The sequence below is a fragment of the Misgurnus anguillicaudatus genome, chromosome 13 (assembly GCF_027580225.2).
Source record: "Misgurnus anguillicaudatus chromosome 13, ASM2758022v2, whole genome shotgun sequence".
Classification (NCBI taxonomy): Eukaryota; Metazoa; Chordata; class Actinopteri; order Cypriniformes; family Cobitidae; genus Misgurnus; species Misgurnus anguillicaudatus.
The window spans coordinates 25,930,399-25,954,415 of NC_073349.2; the positions used below are offsets into that span (position 1 = coordinate 25,930,399).

The 24,017-nt window shown below is 39.3% G+C and overlaps 3 protein-coding genes across 4 annotated transcripts in view; 1 reads left to right on the forward strand and 2 right to left on the reverse strand.

The window, feature by feature from the left end:
* Window positions 1–92: 92 nt before the first annotated feature.
* mfsd5 (major facilitator superfamily domain containing 5) lies at window positions 93–2,782 on the reverse strand. Its single transcript, XM_055187449.2, has 2 exons — window positions 2,622–2,782; window positions 93–2,043 (listed from the first exon to the last, which is right to left on the reverse strand). The coding sequence occupies exon 2, from the start codon at window positions 1,937–1,939 to the stop codon at window positions 494–496; it is 1,446 nt and encodes a 481-aa protein (XP_055043424.1). The 5' UTR covers window positions 1,940–2,043; window positions 2,622–2,782; the 3' UTR covers window positions 93–493.
* Window positions 2,783–4,010: 1,228 nt separating this feature from the next.
* Window positions 4,011–21,114, reverse strand: nr1d4a (nuclear receptor subfamily 1, group D, member 4a). 2 transcript variants are annotated; one of them, XM_055187443.2, is made up of 8 exons: window positions 19,516–21,114; window positions 12,846–13,145; window positions 12,665–12,753; window positions 12,435–12,579; window positions 8,117–8,664; window positions 7,733–7,918; window positions 5,849–6,059; window positions 4,011–5,306 (listed from the first exon to the last, which is right to left on the reverse strand). In XM_055187443.2, the coding sequence occupies exons 1-8, from the start codon at window positions 19,529–19,531 to the stop codon at window positions 5,110–5,112; spliced, it is 1,692 nt and encodes a 563-aa protein (XP_055043418.2). In that variant the 5' UTR covers window positions 19,532–21,114; the 3' UTR covers window positions 4,011–5,109. The 2 variants fall into 2 exon arrangements, with proteins under 2 accessions (XP_055043418.2, XP_055043419.2); XM_055187444.2 differs by lacking the exon at window positions 19,516–21,114 and adding an exon at window positions 15,075–15,622.
* Window positions 21,115–23,625: 2,511 nt separating this feature from the next.
* rarga (retinoic acid receptor gamma a) overlaps window positions 23,626–24,017 on the forward strand; it is a 68,688-nt gene continuing 68,296 nt past the window's right edge. Inside the window, exon 1 of the mRNA XM_055187446.2 lies at window positions 23,626–23,681. The gene's annotated coding sequence lies outside the window, so the exon portion shown is untranslated. The remainder of the gene's footprint in view (window positions 23,682–24,017) is intronic.

A 24,017-nucleotide genomic window follows, 5' to 3' on the forward strand; every position in this document is an offset into this window, starting at 1 on the left:
GTATGGTCAGTTGTAGTAGATAGATGTTAGATGTTATAACATTTGTAAGATTTTTTACCATTCTGAAAAGAAAATCCAACAAATTCACCAAATGAACACAATGTGTTTATTCAGAAAAACTCCTCAAAACATAATTATGACAATATGGTATATTTAAATTCGATTTGTTGTACATCCATCTTAATTTAAGTGGCAAATCTCCAAACCCATTTTAATTTCAAACATCTGGTCTTTTGTTGATGGCTGGAATGCAAATGCATTTAAAATGATGCTTTTTTTATTACTCATTGTCTGGAATAATCTCAAGTCCTTGCAGTTTTGGCTTAAAGTAAAAATATTAAAGAACAGATTACAAGCACTTGACCTGTTTAACTAACAATGAAATAAGGAAATAAACATAAATGCAATTGTTTAACCAACTTAGCTTTTAAATAGAAAACTATATCAAACACTCTTTCTCACTGTGATCATCCAGCGTTCATCTCTGCCCTACTCATATTTCTCCATCTAATTTGGTTCCCTCTAGTCTCAAGTCCGCATCATTCCTGCCCACAGTGAAAAGGCTGACCACAGCGAGCAGAGCAGCCAACATCATCACCGCACAGCCTGCAAACATGTGTCTGGTGCCACCCCCGGCCTCGCCCGCACCTGCGCCAGAAACCTCCCCGTGCAGAGCCAGCAGCCCGAGGCAAGCCAGGAGGTGTAGGGGCAAACGAAACCATGCCAACACCACGGCTCTCCTCTCCACTGGGATCACGCGGCCCTGGAGGAAACTCACCGCTGGGAAATAAAGCCCGCAGGCGAGTTCCAGGAGGAGAAACGCGAGAAGAGATTCCCTTGGACGGGGCTGGCCGGGCACGGTGGAGAACGTCAACATGAAGAAGGAGAAGAAAGCCAGTAGGACCGCCAAGCAGAGCAGATGACCGGGTTGGAGCCGATAGGGGGCTGATGTGGCTAGCCGAAAAAGCGTTGAGCCAGCCATACTGGCCGCCATCAGACAGGAGAAGACGATTCCGAGTGGAGGGCCGTGTGGGTCCAGCACAGGGGTCCAAAGAAAGACAAAAATGTAGAGGACGCTTTCGAAGAGCGCCTGAACTCCACCCAAAAGCATAACGCGGCGGTCTGACAGCAAGCAGCGAAGACCCTCCAAACATCCTCGCCAGAAACGCGCCCGAGCTGACGTTTGCAACTTAGGCCCATTTAGAGGGTTTAAAAGGGGGGTGCTCTTGTCTCCACGCGCACCCTCCGAGTTCTCCTCTCGACCCCAGTCGAACAACACGAACCAGCCGCAGATGGCAAGACTCGGGATAGCCAGGAGAAACGGAGCTACTGGTCCCAGCCCGAGCCATTCTGCAAACAGGTTTGCCACCAGCCCGGCGGCAACCGCCAGGGCGTGGTTCCAGTTTGCAACTTTAGTAAACGTAACAGGAATCCATTCTTTGGGAAAGTCATGAACCTCAGTGTGACCATGCACATACCAGGCCTCAAAGGTGGTGGTCAGAAGGGAGGTGGACAGTCCTCCTAAAACACGGCCTAGTATGAGCATGAAATAGTCCCGTGATAACTTAGTAAAGCAGCAGATTGAATAAGCCACACAGAAGAGGACACAAGTCTGTCTTCGACCCAGAAACTGAGGTAGCCATCCGGCCACCGGAGCAAAGAGCACACAGGAACCAAGGCCACATACGTACAGGATGGCAATCTGAGATTCCAGGAAGTTATAATGGCGATACAGTTTATAAAGGTACGGCCCTTGTAACCAGTCTGCCCAAAGGGCAAGGAGGTACACTTTCAGAAAGATGTTCTGGAAGCGTCTGAATGCCGGATTGGCGACAGCCGTCTGTGTGGTTTGGGATGAGGTTAGTCGACGGGCCGTGATTTCTAAAACCACACATAGTCCCACCAATACGATGAACGCCAGGTATGCCGTCACAAACATGATGGGGATAAAATATCTTCAGGTGTGCATTAACTCCTAAATAACCCTTAATGATGGATCATCCTCCTTTATAAGACTTTGCCCCAATTGCATTTATGGTTCATCTGCAAAGAAGCCAAAATCAATGTTAGTAATAACATAATAAGAGCATAACATGACATATTTGTCAATCTAGAAGTGACATTAATTATAATAAAATGTAAAATGAAATATATCTAATAAATAATAAACTGACGGATAAGCCATACAACTTCTAAATAAAGCCATGTGATCAATACATAACATACATAGAAATAAACACATCTCCTTAATTAAAAAAAAACATATTTATATTTTTATATATTATATTATATATTTTTATATTTAATATTTTATATTATTATATTAAATTATAATAAAATGTAAAATGAAATATATTTAATAAATAATAAAAATATAAATAATAAACTGCTGGATAAGCCCTACAACTTCTAAATAAAGCAATGTGATCAATACATAACAAAAATAGAAATAAACACCTCTCCTTAATAAATAAAAAATACATATGTTTAAAATACTTTTATATACTATAAATATCTATAAATCTTTTTGTATCTCATAGGTTCAACTTGACTTGGTAGGGGTGTATACTATGCTTCAAAAATCCGCAACTCTTTGATTAAAAAAACAAAACTACACATACCTCACTCTTAACATTCTCCTCTCCGCTGGAATTAAAGGCTAAATCCTTTTCCATTTCATAACTTAAGTGGGTTAAAAAGCACAAAACCAGTCAATTTCGCTTCTCTGCGCTACAATATCCGTGTGTGTTTCCGGGTTATTTAAACGTGATGACGCAAAACATATGTAGGACGCTTTGTACTAGGCTTCTGAATATTAATTACGCATGAATGCGCTCACCTAGTAGACATGATCTGATTGGCTGGACAACTGACAAATTAACCAATGAAAAACCGCCTTATGAATATTGATGGTGTTTTGTACACGGACGCAGTTTAAGGTAAGTTTAAGTTTTTAGATAAGTTTAAGGAAGGTTACCGCCCAACGCTGGATTAATCGTTCTGCTTTTGTGTATTCGTGTTTGTAAGTAGTTTTGAACAAAACGTCTGCTAATTAATAAATATAAAAAGGTAAATGTAACTTTAGGAAGACTGAATATAGATAGTTATATTAGGTATGCCTCTGTAGTCTGCCATCTTTTACATCTGCGCCACCGCGAGTGGCCACATGATGTCACTGTGACGCCGCACATATTTTAATGTACCACACTGCAGTGCTATATAATATAACAAGCGCATACTAATTTAAACGTTTACAATAGAGTCAACATATATGCCTTCATAAGTATTTATTCATCCTGCTTTAAAGAAATATGAACTCGCCTGGCTTTAAAATAAATTACAACCGAGTCTATTTGACAACTAAAACGTGACTGACAGTTTTAGGCCAGTTGCTTTTTTTTTTTTTTTTGCTAAAAAACTGAGAAAAAGCATGAAAGGATTGCAGTGCCTATATAGTTATAACATTGATATTTTTAATATATTGAATAAGGTCATGTCAAAGATTGAAATCAAACTTTGATGCTCCTATTCTCATCATTACATTATAATACTTTAGGTTGGATTTTACAGACAAGATCATATATATTTAAATATGTTCAATGTCACAAATCTGCATAGGCTTAAATAAATCTAAACAGGTAAATGTCACTTTAGCACGACTGAATTAATATTCATATAAAGTGTGCCTCTACCATTATTAGATTCGAAATTGCACTTCCGCAAGTGGCCACAGGATGTCACTATAACGCCTTTTGCTACCGCACAGATTTAAATGGACCACACTGCAGTACAATATAATATACCACGCATATTATAGCTCCCCTAACTTTAGGTCTTATTTTTTTGAACATCTTAAAAGTAATTTCAATGGAAAAATATTATTATACTTCAAATGTAGTTTCAGGTTTTATTTATATTTGTAAGTCGCTTTGGATACGTATCTGCTAAATAATAAATAAATGTAAATGTGCTTATTTGATACATTATTAAAAGATACACAGAACACAGGATAGATAATCTTATATTTATATTGCTTCTACAGAAGAAAACAATTTACAAAATATACATTACTATATGATTAACATCATTTCAACAACCATAAGTCAATGGATAAAAGCAGGTCTTCTTGATAAAGGTCCTGTAGGTCTCTGCTGGTGCTTAAAGTTCAGGGCCTTTCCCTCAATGCACAGATATACAGTCCACAGCGTACAAGGCACCAAATGCACCATCTCCGTCAATAACGTCCCAAAACGACTGCACATACTGCGATCATCCATTGATAATGTAATTTTGCAATATTTACAGTAAGAAAACCACAAGAAAAACTATAAAACATGCGTAGGAGAATGTTTGCTGGTTTTGTATATACTCATAGGTGGTAATATACTTGAAATACAGTATTGTGATAATGATATAAAATGCAAATGAACAAATATGACGCTTGCATTATCTATTTCCAAACATGAAATGACATTTAAAACCAGTTACTTGTTTCTTTGTAACTTTTCAAACAACTTAAATGGTAAAGTGATCTTGTAGATACAGTACATTTTGTGTACATTTAATACGAACACAGATGAAGTTTGTATTCGATCTAACTGCATATATGATATCTATGGCATATGTACACGGTATTCAGTCCCTTTCTTAAACACATAGGCACATACACTCACACATCCGGCTTAAAATGGTCCCTAAAATTATCCTACTGTATACATCGTGTACTTGCTGACTAAACACTCTGTGCTTATATTGCGGTACAAAGGAATGACCCGTTTTTGGTCAATGGTTCAAAGTTCAGCGGTAAGCTTATTTATGATGATATGACTGGCATTGCTTCCTCTGTGATAAATATAAACATCAATGCTTTTGAGGCTAGCTGAATGGAAGGACAGGATACGTGGCCAATGCATGTATGCATACGATCAGTAAAAGCTTAAATGGAGATAAAGTCTTATTTTGATCTTGCTGAGAGCATCTGTTCATCATGTTCCTTATCTTAAAGGTTCCTATGGGAACTTGCTCAACAGCGTTTTTCCTCTTGATAAAAGTCAGTAAGCCGTTATTGGCCAGGGATTGGTGGCAGCTGTATCGACCAATAGGAAGAGCTCAAGGGTCAATGCGGAAGGCCAGCAGCTTGTCGGAGTGAAGGCTGTTGAGGGTGCGCAGATCTGGCAGGCGCAGGAGCAGCTTGGAAAAGAGCGAGTTGTCGTCAGGACGACGTCGGGTCACTAGGGTGCGCAACGCCTTGATGAGGCTCTCCTGCAATTGTTCAACAGCCACTGCATCCGAAATGCCAGAGCAATCTGTGGATCAATACATAAATATTGTATTATGTTATCGCAACAAAACTTTAGAGAAGCTAATGTGCAAGATATTTATAATATGATGAAGATGTTTGGATGGTGAAGCAGTTTGCTATGTTGTTGCTAGGGTCTACAGCAGTGGCGGCTGGTGACTTCTTTTTTCGAGGGCACACGATGCGAAGTTCGTCATAACATGTATGTAGTCCGTTGTGTGTGGTTCGTAATTTCAAAATATGTGTTCGCCGCGTTGAGTGAACCTGTGTGCATCACGTGTCTTTTCAAAATAAGTGCCTGCTACAGATGCGTCTAAAGGGTTTATGGTTTATGATGGTGTGCAGCAGCCACTTATTTTGACAAAACACGTAATGCAAATGGTTCACATGAAGCAACAAACACATATTTTGAAAACACGAGCAACACACATGACACATTTCAAACACATATTTTGAATTTGTGCCCCTCGGAAGAGCAGTCACGAGCCCCTACTGGTCTACAGTATAGTTGCCATGTGTTTATGTCGCAATTAATTTTGTCGTCCTTACCTGCAGAAACCAACACCACGGCCATAAAAAGCGCCATCTCATCTGACTCCAGGCCAAGAGAGCACAACTTCGAACTAAACTCAAACATGGCATCCAGCAAGGAGCCCATGCCCAGGCCCCTAAGAGTCGCCAGAGGGTACGTCTGCCCGTTTAGAAACGTTACAGTTCGTTCCTTATAGTTGAATAGTGAGCAAAACCTCACCATAAGCACCTGCAAGACAAAATAAAATAGGAAATGAAACGAAATGTAACATTTATCTACATACATTACTGTGCAAAAGATATAGCCCACCACCAGCTTTGTTCTTTTAGCAAACTTTTAATGACCATCCATATTTATTTTTCACTCTCTTTATTAACTCTTTCCCCACCATCTTGTCAATTAAGAGAAAACGCTTCCATGCTTCCATGCCAGTTTTTATGGCAATCCACATTTCCACTATTATCCACTAGGTGGCACTTTTACATTGTTTTATAAAACAATTAAGCATCCACTGATCCAAAAACAGTATGTTTTGATAATCGCTCTGAATCTGATCTCTAACAAAAGTCCTTTACAAAAATGCACTTATCTCAGCTTTTTGCTCGAAATTTGGTCTTTTTGAAGACACCTACCCATATTTGAGAGGTGATAAAAGACAAAAAAAATGAAGATAGGAATCGGATGATAGGATTTTTGCTTGTTTGAAAGGAGAGAGTCTTTTATTTAATTTGATATATTGTATGTTTATATATTTAGAAAAAGAACATTTTCTGGAAGGTATTAAACTTTTGTTAAAAATTATAAAAAATGCTGCCGTTGGCTGGCCACTTTTTTTTAAATGCTGGCAGGGAAAGAGTTAAAATACAAACATAAAACACAGGAAATATGCAAAATTTTTAGAATAAAATGGAAACTTCAGCCAAAGGTCAATATTTAAGTGTTGATCTCTTATCATTTTATTTTTAAAGATTTTTAATATGGTTTAAAAATTTCCTGGTTGTATTCTAATAGAGAGACTGAGAAATCACTATTTATGGTTAGTATACCATTGCAAAAACAACAAATCTAATGCTGGCATGCAAGTAAAACATAATGCGCTAGAGCAGGGGTTCTCAAACTTTTTCTGCGTGTGGCCCCCCTTGTGTACGGTGCACTTCTTCGCGGGCCCCCTAAAGAAAATTTAGGACAAAAAACTGTTCTAAAAGTTAACATTTTAATTAAACAAAACATATTAAGTTATACAAAGTAGTGCTGTTGGCTAGTAGCCTTATTTTTTTAGGTTTAATTACACAGAATTCATGCTAAATGAATGTATTTTATAAAATGTCATAAAACTGGGGCCCCCCTGGCACCATCTCGCGGCCCCCCTGGGGGCCCCTGGACCCCTGTTTGAGAACCACTGCGCTAGAGAATGTTCCTCTTTTCCATACAATAAAAAGTTAACATCTATCGTAACTAGGGATGCATAACGATTAATCGCGATTAATCTATTGTAGAATTAATTTTTTTTCATCATATATGAGTGTAAACTGTGTATAATATTTATGTATATATAAATGTGCATACATGCATGTGTAATTTTAAGAAATATATATATATTTATATATTAAGTATTTACATTTATATATAATATAAATTAAACAAAAATATACAAATGCATATAAACATGTAAACATTTCTTATAAACATGCATGTGTGCATATATATATATATGTAAATTATATTCTGCTATAGATTAATCACGATTAATCGTTATGCATGCCTAATCGTAACCTTCAACAGTCATTGTACAAAAAAGCAACATCTCCTCTTGTGTTACATGGAAGAACCATTAAACAATTTCTTAAGTGCTTTTACAAATAATATAAATGGGAGAAGAGTAATGAGGAGTGTGTAATCACCTGGAAAGTTCCTGCCTTCAGCAACATGACTTGGTCATGCTGGCAAAGCTCTTGAAAGCCTGGTATGCCCTTCGCAAACTCCACCACTTCACGAACAGCTGGGGTGAAGCACTGCGAAAAAGATTCCCACACCTGCTGACTGGAAACGCCAGGTGCTGACACAGGGCATGCGTTCAACGGACAGGCCTATGAAAAAGAGTTTTATTACCACAGTGTAACAGACTTGCATGCTCTTTACGAGAGTGTAATTCATTGATCTATTACTTTATTACAATCTAAAATCCCATTAGCTACAAATGACCCCACACAGACCCCCGTAAAAGTAATATTACTGTTAGATATATATATATATAATGAAACACTGTCCTGAGATATATTCCTCACCAGCACTTTGGAGCCGTTGGGTAGCTTGAACGGACACGAGGTCTGGCTTTGGGACTCGCCAACCGGGTAGCTGTTATAGTTGGTCTGAGTGGGTTCTGATTGGCTGTGATTTTGATTAAACGAAGGAGCGTAGGTGTACCGATTGTTGTCCATCAGTGAGACTGGACACTTGCTCTCGGTGGGAGCCGAAACCTGGCAGCGAAAACTTTCCTGGGTGGCCGAATGATACCCCGGATGAGGGTTAGCGTGAGGATAGTTGGCGTCCTGAGAAGGATTGTTTTGAAAGGTGCTTGATCTGCTGCTGGTATTGATGTTGCCTGATCTTTTGTTTATGCGGTCCTGCGCGGTCGTGAAGATGTCCTGGTAGGCTCGGGATAAGGCACCGATGGCCTCTTTGGATTGGTTCTCGTCGGGGCTGGTGGGCGGTTCCTGTGGTGGGGAGGTTTCCATGTTCATGCTAGATGATTCGTTGAGGCTGTTCATGTAGCTCTGCATCTCATCCAACAGACGTTGCTTCTCACGTTTAGGGATGCGGCCAAAACGTACAGCTGGGGGTGAAAAGAAAAAAACGTATAATCAAAAACAATGTATAGTCAAAGATGACTTTTAATACTCTCTTAAAGGGATAGTTCACTTAAAGGGACCGCTCCCCTAGAGTTAAACATTTGATTTTTACAGTTTTGGAATTCATTCAGCCTATATCCGGGTCTGGCGCTACCACTTTTAGCATAGCTTAGCATAATCCATTGAATCTGATTAGACTATTAGCATTGCGCTCAAAAATAACCAAAGAGTTTGGATATTTTTTCTATTTAAAACTTGACTCTTCTGTAGTTACATCGTGTACTAAGACCAACAGAAAATTAAAAGTTGTGATTTTCTAGGCAAATATGGCTAGGAACTATACTCTTATTCTGGCGTAATAATCAAGGACTTTGCTGCTATAACAGGGCTGCAGGAGGCGCAATGATATTAAGCAGTGCCTGAAAATAGTCCCCTGCTATTTAAAGTTACTAAGGGGACTATTATCGGCTGCTGCGTAATATCATTGGTTATAATAATTTTTGAGCATGATGCTAAATGGTCTAATCAGATACAATGGATTATGCTAAGCTATGCTACAAGAAGTACAGCCAGACCCAGAGATCGGTTGAATGGATTCCAAAACGGTAAAAATCTAATATTTATATTAAGCCGTTCACACTTTAACGATAACGTTAACTATATTAGCATCCACACATTACTGGACGATAAGGGGGCGTGTACACTAAGGCGTTTAAAGCGGCGGCCGGCGTATGTTTTTAATTGTTTCCAATAAAAGCACTGCGCTTTTCAAAGATGGCAGCAGCTGGCATTTATTTTTCACGCTGAGCACCAACGCTTTTTCCGCGTTAACTGTCGAGCGCCCACAGTTAAAAAAAATTCAACTTTGGGTGAAACGCTCAGCTCGTCAATGTCACTTTTCACTCAGCCGTCCAATCACAGTGGAGGAGAGGCGGGACAAATACCGCAACAACCAACTGGCGCATCATACAACGACTGGATACAAAACAGAAGCATCATAGCAACCAGAGCGCTCAGCTGAACAAACGCTGGCAAGCGCCCACAGGCGGCATCCACGTGCCGTTTTCAGACGCATTTAAACACTTTGGTGTACCCACCCCTAACATTATATTAATTCGCTTAATTGACTGTCACTGGTTTATCGTTCATAAAAATCTGATTAGAAAAATTATCCCAACGATATCGTTCCTTGTATCTTTATCATTAGAGTTGTGGTGTGAACTATGCTATTCTCTTTCATTTAAAAAGATTTTTAATAAAAGTTACAGTTAGCGTTATTGTCCAAAGTGTAAACAGCTCAGTACAAATGTATAATAAATTCCTGGTTCTTCCTAAATTTGTAATGGCATTGAATAGCCATAGTCGTGTTTTGTCATGACGCATATGACGACCAGTCAATAGACTTGCGAAAACCAATGATTGTCTTACGTAACGACGTGCTGCCGGTGTGCTGCGATTTTTTATCTTAATGTGTTTACACTTAAACACAATGTATCGATCCGACGAAATGCATGTAATTAAACGTAATATTAACCCACAGAACAGAAGTCGTATAAATTCCTTTTTATAATGGTGGATTGGTTTAAAAAGGAAAGAAAACAGCTATTCAATGCCATTACAAAGCTAGGAAGAGGCAGGAAATTATTTAAAGGGATAGTTCACCCAAAAATTTACATTTTATTCAATAACAAAACATTGCTTTAGAAAAATAGGCCAGTCGCCGTGCAAGACGCAACTTGCCTAGCCTTTGTTCAAAATGTGGACAAATACAAAACACGCTGTCGTTTTTTACATCTTACAAGCCCCTCACTCTCTTCTCCATCACCAACTCCCTCATCTAAAAACCTGTCAGCTGTTGAGTTTAAAAATAGCATCTATGGTACCATGCTCCCCCTACTCTTCATCTCTCTCTCAATCCCATCCTCTCCTCATCCCTTTGCTACTCTCGCTCTATCTCTTCAGCCGTAAGTAGGGCAGTGGGTCAGGCTGAGCGTGATGACAATGCTGCAGTAATTAGGAGAGAAACTAATAACTGTGATAAGAGAGAGAGAGAGAGAGAGAGAGAGAGAGAAAGAAAAAAGAAAGAAAGAGAGAGAGGAGAAGAGAGGAGAGTAATACATCATGTGGTAGAATCAGGGTGACAATGAGGTTTGTGGTACACTCTGCTATACAAGATGCGAGCAGAAGGAGCAGCGCTGCCCCATATTTCATATAGGTCCTATAGCACCTGCATTTAAACAATATGAGGAACATTTTTAGCATATTTTTTTCTGAGGCTAAAATGGCAAAATATTTTGTAGGGATGCAACAACTAATCGATAATAATCAATAATGAAATTCGTTGTCAACTTTTGAATTTAGCAATAATCTAATTTAGTAAATATGTTTTAGTCGATTAATCGAAAAAATAATAGCCCGATTACCGTAATTGATTACAAAAATAATCGTTAGTTGTAGCATTCCTAAACGTGGGTTCACACCAGCCGCATTTGAGGCGTCAAATTCGCGTCTCCCGAGATGCGGGAATGAGGCGTAATCGCGTCTACCGCGCCACGCTAAATGCCTCATTCGCGCCGCGAGACCTCCAAACACACGTCAAAGTGTCTTCACATTGACTTAACATTAAAATCACTTGCGCTTGACCGCTCTACCGCGTCTGACCTGCAACCCTTTGATGAACTAGAATTCGGTCAATAACTCTTGGTATGAATTTGATGTCATCTAAATAAGCATAATCTGTACATCAATTACAGAACAATGTGACAATGGCGGAAGTGAAACCATGTCATCGTGTCAAACCAAACATTTGTTTGTATCACACAACCAAAAATACACTTTTGACTGCACTGAAATCAGGGCGTCTGCTTTATTGTGGTTTTGAGGCAGTTACATGAGGTTTTCCTGTTTTGTGCAAGACCTGTCAAAGAAACAGGTTTCTAGGTTGTGGGCCCTAACATTTTCAGGAACCATGGTTAAAATGACTGTTTATCCCCTTCGCTTTGCACCCGGTGGACTCATTTATGGTGGTGGTGCCCTCTGAAAACTGATCCGGTGCAACCCACCAACACAGCCCACTTTGCGCTTATACTGGTACACCCGTAACGCTGGTAATGCCGAGAACCTGACACAAGTCAAACTTAGCTTAAATAGGTCACAATGTGCAAGTATAATATGGGTGACAGTTTTTTTTTATCTGGGTCTTCCGAAAACCTCCATCCATCATACGACATCGTTTTTTCAGCGTTCTTTTAACATTGAATTAACGTTTCACTGGAGAGCATCTAAGGCTAAGATTTTTCTACATCCTTAGGTTATTTTTCGCTGCAGCGCAACATTAATTGCTGAGAATCTCATAAGGGCACGAGCGTGGTAATCAAGTTGCCCTCGTTCCGATTTCTCAAAATAATTCCTGTATTTGCTGCAGTTTTCCAGATGACAGATCGCTTCGGGGACCGCACGACTCCTTCCTCATAAATCACTGTCTCTGGGAGGGATCGGGGGCAGAGCTTCGGGAACGCGCAAGGGGGTGGGGGAACGAAGGGTTTGTAGCAACTGAGAAAAAAGAGGGACCACAAAAGGACGAGAGAGAGACGAAAACGAGCGCACAGCCAAACTAAAAGTAACTCACTCTCTCTTGAAAGTTACCTACGGTGCAGGACTAAAAAAGGAAAGTAGGTCGAGAGGGCATGACGTGCCGCTAGGCTATACAGTACCACTTTTCGTTATTTGTCATGTATCAATGCAAAATCCTCACCGTCACGGGACATGCCGACAGACAGGCATTTCTTGAAGCGGCAATGCTGGCATCGGTTGCGATTCATGCGCATAATCATGCAGTTTTCGTTCTTCACGCACATCTTGTAGTTAATGTTCTGCTGAATGCTTCGCCGGAAAAAGCCCTGCGGACACAAACGTGCAAAGTGATGCGATGGCCCACGATGCTTAAAGATGTTTATTTTATCTCAAACAGTTCCTTTATCTTACCTTGCATCCTTCGCACGCATGGACGCCATAGTGAAATCCTGATGCAATATCTCCGCACACTTTACACAGGAGCACCATGCCTCCTGCCTCTGTTGACGGAAAGAGAAATACAGAGCTTAGGACACAAATGTAAAAAATATTTTCTTAAAATAACATTAGGGCCTGGTTACTGGTTACTTACTGGTGAATGTCCCAGTGAACCCACACGGCCTTTTGCCAGCAATGGGGTGGGAGTAGTTATGCTGGTTTGAGCTTGCTGAAGAGTTATTGTAGACCTCAGGGAACTGAAAGACCAGTTTTGGAGAAGATGGGGTTCCTCCACCTCTCTGCTGCTTGAGGGCTCCGATCTCAGTGAAGGTGACTTCTTCTGGAGAGGAGGGCTGGGATTGAGAGGATGGAGATTGAGTTTGATAACCACTTGAAGGGCTTCCTGGACTTGGACTGGCACTGCCACTGCTACCAGCATACAGAATCACACTCCCTGTAGAAACACAAACATTAGGCATTATTAGCTGCAGGTATAACCAAACACCCTAAAAATATAACAACAATCGCTTTAAAGGGACGCTTGTAAGGTCTGCATTACCTTAGCATAATAATGCATAAAAACGTGTTTTCTAGGATTCATTAATGTAGTTATACAGGGCTCCAGACTAACTTTTTAAACTAGGAGCACGGTGGCCCCAACTGAAAACTTTAGGGGCGCAACCAGAAAATTTAGGGGCACAACATGCTAACCAAATATTCACATTTCTACTAATTTCCACTGTATTACTTATTATTATTGTGATAGATGCAGAAAGTACAATGTGCTGTTTCAAATTCAGTGTCACATCAATAAAAAAGGTCAAATTTACTAGTCGCACATGTGCGACTGGATGTAAAATTCAGTGGCACACTCTCAAATTTTGGTGGCAAAATGCCACCATTTGGTGGCAGTCTGGAGCCCTGTTATATGCTCGCCTTTCGAAGAACCATATTAAAACGTTTTTGTGTTACATAACCACACCAAGTTGAGTCTTATTACACAACGCTAAATTACATTTACCATGAAATTTAAATTATGATCAATTATATCAATTACATCTATTATGATTAATTATAACAATTGTTTTTAAAAGGTGCACTGCTTAATCAAGCTACTCGGCTGCTATTGTTCATAGTCCGGCGTGGTTGTGAAGTTGGCAGGCTCGTCTTTAAATTTTTACATTGGAAATGTGAATGAATGAAGGACTGTGTTCTTGTATCTAAGTTGCTAAAGCATTGCAGCAGCTCAAAGGTCATTTGTTTGATCCTAGAGAACACACATACTTATAAAAAGTATGCATGACAAGATGCATTGGATAGCACCTGCTAAATGCATAATGTAAAGCATCCGCTCTGGAGCTATAGGAGTCAAATTAATGGTCAGTGCTGATCATACAGGTTTAAAGGAACACGCTGACATTTTGGGATTTTAGCTTGTTCACCGTATCCCACAGAGTTAGATAAGTCCATACATACCTTTTTCATCTCTGTGCGTCCTGTAACTCTGTCTGACGCACTCAGCGCTAGCTTAGCTTCGCACAAAGACTGGAAGTAAATGGATCCAGCTAGCATACTGCTCCCAGTAAGTGGCAAAATAACGCGAATATTTTCCTATTTATATGTTGTGATTTGTATAGTCACAGTGTGTACTGTGTACAAATAACAAGGTCATGTGAGACACATCCATCTTTTAACCGTATACATACTGGGAACTATATTCTTAGAAGACGAGGCACTGCTACTTGGGCGGATTGATTTGCTCGCAGCACCCGAGAAGCCCCCTGGTGAGGAGCAGAAAGTTCGGTCAAAGTTGTGCTAATCACTCAGCCCAAGTAGCAGTGCTTCGTCTTCTAAGAATATAGTCCCCAGTATGTATACGGTTAAAAGATGGATGTGTCTCATATGACCTTGTTTTTTGTACACGCTGTGACTATACAAATCACAACATATAAACAGAAAAACGTTCGCGTTGTTTTGCCGCTTGCTGTGAGCGGTGTGCTGGCTGGAGCCGTTTGCTTCCGGTCTTTGTGCTGAGCTGGGCTGGCGGTGGGTGCGTCGGACTGGGTTGCAGGACGCGCGGAGATGAAAAAGACATGTATAGACTTATCTAACTCTGGGGGATACAGTGCATAAGCTAAAATCCCAAAATGTCAACGTGTTCCTTTAAGTTTGATGCTGCTGATAAGTCACGTGTAAGGTGCCTCATTGCTCTGCAAACACACCATTACTCACTCAGATGGAAACAATTGAGATCATTTGATTCAATTCAATTTACTTTTATTGTCCAATCCTTGACACGTGTACAAGGTGTGAACAGTAGGAGTGTTTGATGAAATTAATTTACCGCAGTATTCAAAATAATACAATATGGGCAGCAACATACACATAAATAAGCCTGGATGTGTTTTGATACACCATCCCTATGCTATCTGGAATGAAACCAGGTTCGTGTTTGCACTCCATCCCCCGCTTGTTTTTTCTCTCACCTCTTTTTCTGCATCCCATCGCATCCTCCCGGTCATGCGCTCGGGATGATCTGAGGCACAGTCTCACGTGTCCACGCGCGCTCTCGCCTCTCCGCTCCAATAATAGCTCGGCACGGCTCCGCTGGCATAGTGCCCCAGCCAACTGCACAACACCTGACCGCAGCCTCACATGGATTCCTGACACCGTTCCCTTTCCAAACCAAATCCGCAGTCTCGTGTAAACAACCGCGAGTTTCTCGATCACGGGGATGCGCGCGCGCCGGCGGATGCCGCGTGTTTCCTTTGCGATGATGTTCCGAGGCGGACGCGCGCGTTTCCTGCCAAAGGCTGGCAACTGATAGTCACGTTTCGGTAGAATGTGCACGAGGGCTTTGGTTTGACTTTTTAAACAACCCGAGGACAGAGTCGGTCAGATATGGGCCATGAAAGTATCACGCGCAAACCATATACTTTCAGTACTTTCAGTGCGTAAACATTGTGGGTTCGAATCCAGGGATTACACATACTGAATAAAATAGTATAAAGAATGTAAAGTAAGTGGGTTTGGATAAATATACGTATATATACGTTAAATATACGCCTAATGTAAATGTAAAGAATTACCTAAAGTTGACATGACATTTAGAATTATTCTATTGTTTTGAAGTAGGTTAGTTGTTGGAAAGGAGTTACAAAGGTGTTTAGGGATGTGACACACCAACCTAAAAGTGCTTTGTTGTTTCAACCCATGGTAAGGTAAAATATTCACAAACTCTATCACTGGGTAAAATTAAACTATAAGGAATGTCCAGATTTTTCCAGATATTTATATGGCCACTATGGGAAAATCTATGGGATGTTATAGCTCATTTCATCATCCACAAGACAAAAACACTTAAAAATGTAAAAAGCAACAAGCTTCTCAAAAGTATCATTCATGTCTGTATAGGACATACTTTGGGACAACATTATTGGCACAGGCCATAAAGTCTGCAACTGCTGTGACTCGATTTGCTCATTTCCCTAAACAGTTTTCCTTTCACTGTCCTTCACGTGGATTTGTCATGTCCACACCACCACGTGGAACCTTTCCGTGGTAAACTTCCGTCAAATACCTCCCTACCGCTGTGTTTGTGTTTTCCCACGCTGCACGTGGTATTTATTTAGCTCAAGTGTTTCTGGGATCCCTGTTGGCACGTGCAGTAGGACTTATTATTGACATTCTACAGTGCTGGGGTTTAGTCTTGTTATAAAGAGCCCTATGACCATGTTACTTAGTCCTGCCCAACTGTGACCCCACCCAAACACACACAAATACCGACACCTGGACCTGCATGTGAGGCCACAGAGTTTTAAAAAGAGCATGACACGCTTGCACGATAACAGGACGTGCCCTCAATTAAAACAGAGCATGGTAGTTTCTAAGGCGCAGCTGTTTTTGAGCAATATAAGGCTTTAATTATATTCATCTTAAATAGGTGTGATGACGAATTTGTCCAGCCCTTCATAAAAATAACCTGCTTGCTTTACACTGTGGTGAACAATAATGCTGTACAGTACAGTTTCGGCCATGCATGTCTTTGCAAGCAAGTATAAATTGAGGTCAGAGGAAGCACTAATTGAAGAATCAGCAGGTCTTTGGTAGCTCATTGTGAGCTTATGCTACCCATGCAAATGCTAATCTGCTGGTGATCAAACAGCAGGCGTAGAAACGTGAGTTCTTTACAGAGACAATAATTCCCTGTGCTTTGCCCTTGTCTCACTCCCTCCCTATATAGGACGAACACCTGAAATACTTAACATTGCCTTGTGGATTTGCCCTGATATACATTTCTAAATTTAAAGGGACAGGTGATGCATGAAATTTGTGCATTTATTAATTTAGCAGATGCTTTTCTCCAAAGCAACGTACAAATGATATACCATTTAGACAAAATGCATGTTATCAAAAATGAGATGAGTGTGTGCAAGTTCATTTCAATGTTTAATATTTCAAAATTCAATGTAAAAAAAAATCCAATATTAACTAATGACATATGATTACACATATAATCGTACCTGGTGTTATATAGCAAAAACTATTTATAAAAAACCCAAACTCGCATTTCATAAAGCAAATGCTAAAATGTTTACTTAATGCAATGCATGTGCAGTGCAGAATATTCTCAGCTGTCATGAGGCTCTGTTTATGTTTAACGCATCAAATAAAAAGTTGCATGAGGCGGGGAAACGTGATGAGGCTCTACACTGACTGCATGAAATCGCTGACCCACTGACCAACCTCCCCCTTTCCACCGCGCAATCTGCATCAAAACAGAGTCAGTGAAAGCAACCGAGAGGGCGGGGGCGTGTAAATCACGCGCGGCACGCGGCTGAGCGAGCGCATGCACGTGAGAACAGACTGTATGCGCGAGGGGATGCGTTCTGTGGGAAGATATCGCGCGCGCTGCGGTGCCACGAGCAGAAAAACCCAGTGCCTTTACTGTTATTGAAAAATCGATATGAATTAAAATCATGCTGCTATATTTAATAGTGAAGCCTCACCCTGTTTGCTCTGGCTTAGTTTAATAGATTACATGCACACTGTTGTTTCAATAATGCCTCTGGTTACGTGCATCACTTGGACTTGATCCATAAACGTCACAATATTGTTAGTTTTGGGTGATATAATTAAGTAACACATTAAAACTCATTGCCAGTAGGTTAAACGACCTATTTTTATAATTTAATGTCTTTCAGTTATATTATGGGAAAGCTTTATTGGTGATGTTTAACAGCGTCTAAAGTCAGTAGGTTAGTACATCAAACCACAGTTCACACAGTTTTTGCATAAGTGACAAACGTCTGCCTTTTAACTAGTGCACTGCTCTTATTATCTTAATATTAATATCATGTGTAAACCAAATAGGTGACTATATTTGTGTTAGCCATTCGTATCACTTATACTATTATTGATCTGAATGAAGTTTTATTAACTTCATATCTTTCTAAAAACATAATACATTCTTATTTGAACAGCATACACTTTATGTGTCAGGTGTTAAAATCAAAACATGTAAAATGTAAATATAAATGAATGTACTGTACAGAAGAATAAAAATGTATCATAATAAATTGCACTATGCATATGATATCGGATTCGGCAACTTTTAGGTCCACCCATTTGTTTACTTAACAAGAAGGAAACGTGTTTCCCTGTTCAAGAGCTTATGCATACCTCTCAAAGGTCATGCGAGTTGTTATTATTTCCGTTATCTTTAATGACTGGTCTGTTGTTCAGGTGTGTCGCGTTATGGTGTCGTGCACATGTTATTAAAGCTTTCTGTCAAATTGCATACAGTTGAGAGGGTGTGCCAAGCACGAGACATTGTTTTATCACCTGTCCCGAAACGTGACTGCAGCTTCTGTATGTGAATCAGCCGTCAATATTGAACTGGACCTTGACTGAACCAGCATGTGAGTGGCCCTTGGCTAACCCCAGTCTAGCACTTCCCTAAATCAGCTTAGCCGGTTAACCTCCTTTGATGAAAGCACTGTTACAGTACAGACGAAATGCATGCAAATAAATATATATTCCATATAAAGACTGTAAACGCAAAACGAACAAATTAATGTATTATCAAAATCTTTAGTGTGTTAATGACTTCACTAGTTTGCATTGGTACACTTTGCTGATATGCCTTAGTTTGTTGACAGCGGTCTTTTTTTTTTTTTTTTTTTTTTTTACAGCGGTCTTATAACTAGCTTGGCCGTATCTACACGTGAGTTTGTTTTAATTTCCTGGAACAGGAAGTTGTTGGCGCAGGCGCGAATAAATATACAGTGGTTTCTAAACAGATTCCATGAAAGCAATCGCACAGAGTTTATGACAGAACAGATAAAAGCAATTACTCGTGGTACTTTACTGTTTATAACCATCATTTATATGATTCACACACCGATACTATAAACAGATGCACATTGAAGCAAACACGTGAAGCAGATACAGAATACCAAGCGCATTATCAAAACATGAAAATATATGACATCTGCCATATATTGCACACCAGTCTGTATCATGTAAACAATAATTGTTTATTGTTGCAGGGGAATCCCATGGATAACACTAAAATATCCTCATCTGATACTTCAGTAGGAGCAAGAGCTTCAAATGAAATGCATAGTGCATTTAAATGCATTTATAAAAAATATACACAAAATAAACAGGGTATAAATGCATACGTTTGCATTGAAAATAAAACTGATTACACTGATATTTTTATTCTTATCAATTAGGCTACGACATTATTATTAGTACTAATAGTATTGTTAATAATAATCACAATAATACGCTAATAATAATAATATAAAGCAACTTACCAGGACTGTTATCCATTCTTGATGTTATAGAGTCTCTGTCTTCAAAAGAATCAGTCTTCACGAAAGTCTCTCAGTATGTGAAAGCAAAAGTCGGATAAAAACAGGTGAAAAGTCACGAAATTCCTGCGCATACAGCGTGTAGCCCAAATGAGGCAAGCGGTTTCTCTCGCGCAGAGCATTTGGCAGTGGAGCCAAATAGTCGGTAAAAATACCCTCGCGGAACTGTCACGTCCGGCACGGTCACACAGGTATACAGATGCACCTTTAGCGCAAGTCTACCTGTACACTCCGCTTCCTATCTTGTATGCAACACGCAATAGGTCTGGGATGATGTCTCACTGAAGTACCATAGCATTTCTGCGGGGCTGTCAAACTCGACTTACACTCACACCCGTACACACCCACATCAATCACGTTTTCAGGTGATTGGCAAATGTGACTGGATTTAGTGGGAGCCGTCAAGCTCTGTTGTTCTCTTTGACGGGGATTTATCTCACTCGAACGTGCCTCTTGATCTCCTTGGTTTCAGTTTCCTCTTTATCCTTGCGTGCTCGTTCATTGGAGGGTGTGTAAGCACTGAGCTGAGCTGGATGCGCTTATTCGAGCGTGTTATGCGCTGGTAAAGACACGCTGCATGTGCCCTCTGCATGTGCCGTGGAAGGCGCTGTCCTACTGACACACATTTTATGCAAAACACAGCGTGAGACGAAGCGACATGAGCGGCATGCACATGGACGGTGGGCGGGCCTCTGCGTGACTTTTTGGCGCGCTTGTTTTAAAATCTCTTTTGGCATGTGCACACCATGAAAAACAGGCGCATTGTCAGTAAATGCACAAAATACATGACGGTATGATCACCGTTAAAGAGACATTTTACAAGACTTTTTTGATATGTCAAATAAATCTTTGTTGTCCCCAAATTATGTATGTGAAGTTTTAAGCTCAAAAGACAATTTATTTTAACATGTTAAAACATTTTTGGTGTCCTTTTAAATGCAAATGAGCTGATCTCTGCACTAAATTGCAGTGCAGATTAAGGGGCGGTATTATTCCTTTCAGACGTCACAAGGGGAGCTAAATTTACCTATTTCACATGCTCACAGAGAATGGTTTATCAAAACTAAGTTACTGGGTTGATCTTTTTACATTTTCTAGATTGCACTGGGGACCAAATTTTAGCACTTAAGCATGGAAAAGTCAGATTTTCATGATATGACCCCTTTAATGCATGTCAGCTTCCTGTTGTCACATTTGCTTGAAATGTGAAGAAATTGTTGTTCTTGCACTTTCATCTTAAATTTTACTTCTTTTACATAACTGTAATTCACATGACAACCCGTTTTAAATGATGTAGGGAAAAGGAATAAAATAGACAAATCATTTCACAAATTATTTTGAAGGTTAATCAAACAGAAGGCTGCATCCTTCGGAGGTCGCATTTGTAGGCTGCATGCGTCATAAAGACGTAATTTCAGAATATTAAAGGGATAGTTCACTTTAAAATGAAAATTCTGTCATCATCATCCTCATGTTGTTCTAAACCTGTATGAATTTCTTTTTTTCTGATGAACACAAAAGAAGATATTGAGAAATGATGGTAAACAAACACACAGCAGTAAGTGACCATTGACTTCCATAGTAGGAAATCTTTTAATATATTTTTTAATATTTTGGAAGTATTATGATAAATGACTAAGAAAATATTTTGAAAAATGATGGTAAGCACACAGTTGACGGTACCCATTAAATTCCATCATATTTTTTTATTCCTACTATGGAAGTCTATGATCACTTACTGCTGTGTGTTTACCATCATTTCTCAAAAAGGAACTCAAAACAGACTGTTGCTTGTAAGACTCTACAATGGTGTCAATCCTTTAAGCTAGCTTAACTCTCCTTATTTTTATGTTTATCTAATGTAACCCACGATATTGTGTACTGTTTTCATATATTGTATTGTTCTGTATATGTTATTAAAGCATAATAAAAAAATACTATTATTCTTACTTAATCATTGATTGTTGTAATATGCTTATGAATACTCGGTTAACTGAAATAAACCAGGCTTGATGACGTATGCAGCCTGCATATGCGACCTGAAGAGGCAGCCTTCCATTTGAGAAACGACCATGGTTTCCCTTTTCTGTTTCAGTGTAATGACGCCCTCTTGTGACTTACATACACATTGCAGCCACTCTTAAAACCACGCTGTACATAAAGATCATATGGTTATAACTTATAACAGATCATATTTATTAAAGCCAAAAGCAGCCTGACAGACTCACTATATAAAACATTTCAATATTTTGTTATTTGCTTGTATTATAACATATTTTGTGGAAAACAATCAAATAAAACTAAAACTATAATCAATAGGTTAAAACGCCATGTTTGTTGCAGTCAGATATACATAATAACTCTTAAGTTAAAAGCTGTGGAGAACGTCTCTCACGTCAGGTCATTAATGCATGTCTGCTCAAAAATACCATTACATAAACAATATCAGCTGATTGACAAACAACAACAGCACAAACTATACCAACCAACCAACCAAAACAGTGAAAGAACTAGATGTGCCACGGCTTTACCTGCTTTTGAGCTGGGTAAAGGTGTTGGAGAGGTTGATGAAAGGCTTCTTCACTATATTAGTCTGGGTTGATACAAAGTTTTGAAAGTAGGCTAATGTTTAATAGCATTTCGCTTAACCATCGCTGCTGGTCCAAAGGCAGGTTTTGCAACACCAAAATACTGGAAAAGAAATACTTTTTTTTCGAATTATGCATAAAGAACATCAAACAAAAAAATAAATTCAAGTATACAAATCACACAAAACATAAAATCATAATAATTAACAAATTATTCTTATACCTCAAAACAATACAATTATTTAAAAAAAAATAAATAAAGAAAAAGCATATCAATTATATAAACCCAAAAAAAAAAAAATTATTCATTTATAAATGTCTATATGACAATGTCAATGTAAATACTGACACAAAAGGCTTAACATATGTGTCGATCAAACTTCTCAAGCGTTAACAACAAATTTCCATTCATTTATTTTATATTTATTTGAATATTAAAACGAAACAAGTAATTTAATTAATAAAATATTTGCATAATAAGCAAAAAAACTCGGTGTCTATTTATCAAAGTGGGCGGGACTATCCCTATCAAGTTCGTCCATTGGCTACTGCACGGTTTTCCTCATGACAACCAACCAATGAGAACGCGCAAAATTATGACGATTCACAGGACTAGATCGCAGGCGCCTAGCTACTGAGAAAAAACGTTCTCAATCCAAAGGCTGCAGCCTGCGAAGGTCGCATATGAAGGCTGCATACGTCATCAAGCCTGGTTTATTTAAGTTAACGAAACATTACATTCGCAAGTCATAAGCATATTACAACAATTAACTAAGAATAATAGTCAACTACATAATTGTTAATTTTTTTAAATAAGGAAGCAGCCTGGCAGTGCGGCCTCCGGGGGCTGCAGCGTTCGGATTGAGAAACGACCCGCGTCTGTACTGTAGTATGTTGCACAGGTCTACAGGAAATGATCGTCGTTTAACAAATAATTAATTTACAGAAAGTTACATCCGTTTTTTAACATTGTGTAGGGTTTATGTTACACCTTAAATGACAGTTAAATTTATACTATAGTTAGTGTTAGTAAGTAAGTAAGTTAGTAAGTCCAGAAAATTTTGAATTCTTCGCATTATTCGCGTCTTATATGGACTGCACGTGTAATACAATTTAGAAAGATTAATGAAGGGGGGGGGGGTGTAGGCTCATGTGATATTGTACCAGGCACATCAATGCACTGGTTTTGGCATTGACCATGAGACAACTTTGCCAATCACTTAATCCTTTTCTGCAAACGAAATATTTGTTTGATGGCTCGTGTGATTGGTCAACACTGTGTGTTCTAGTTGACTGCATCAAACTTGAGGTTAGTAAAAATAGTTTTTGTTAAATTAGTTTAGCATTATTCATATTATTGTCGATGCTAATTTTCAGGTTTACGCAGTATCGACATGAACACCCATTGTGGCTTTACATTGCAGTTCTATCGTTTACCACTAGAGGCCACTATAATGCAAGAAGTGGCTATTAAACATGACAAGCTGAGAGATCATGCTCATGAAAATGTAGCTATAGCAGGTATGTTTCATTTTTTTGTCGTCTATACAAAAATACAACAACCTCAATTCTTTGTAGTTAAAATTGTGTATATGTATGTAAACATAATGATACTCTTCAATCTACTTGTAGAAACCCAAAGTTAGATTTCTTCTTTCTCTATTATTCTTTACGCCATTCCAGCATCTATGGCTATATTCATGGCGAGAACTGGTTAATCCATACGCAAGTTGATTCAAAAATGTTAATCCAGACACAGGTTGGGGGAGGGACAATTTGGCATCTCTAATTTGCCTAACTTGCATGTTTTTGGCCTGTGGGAGGGGACAGGAACATGCAAACTCCACGCGAGAAAGG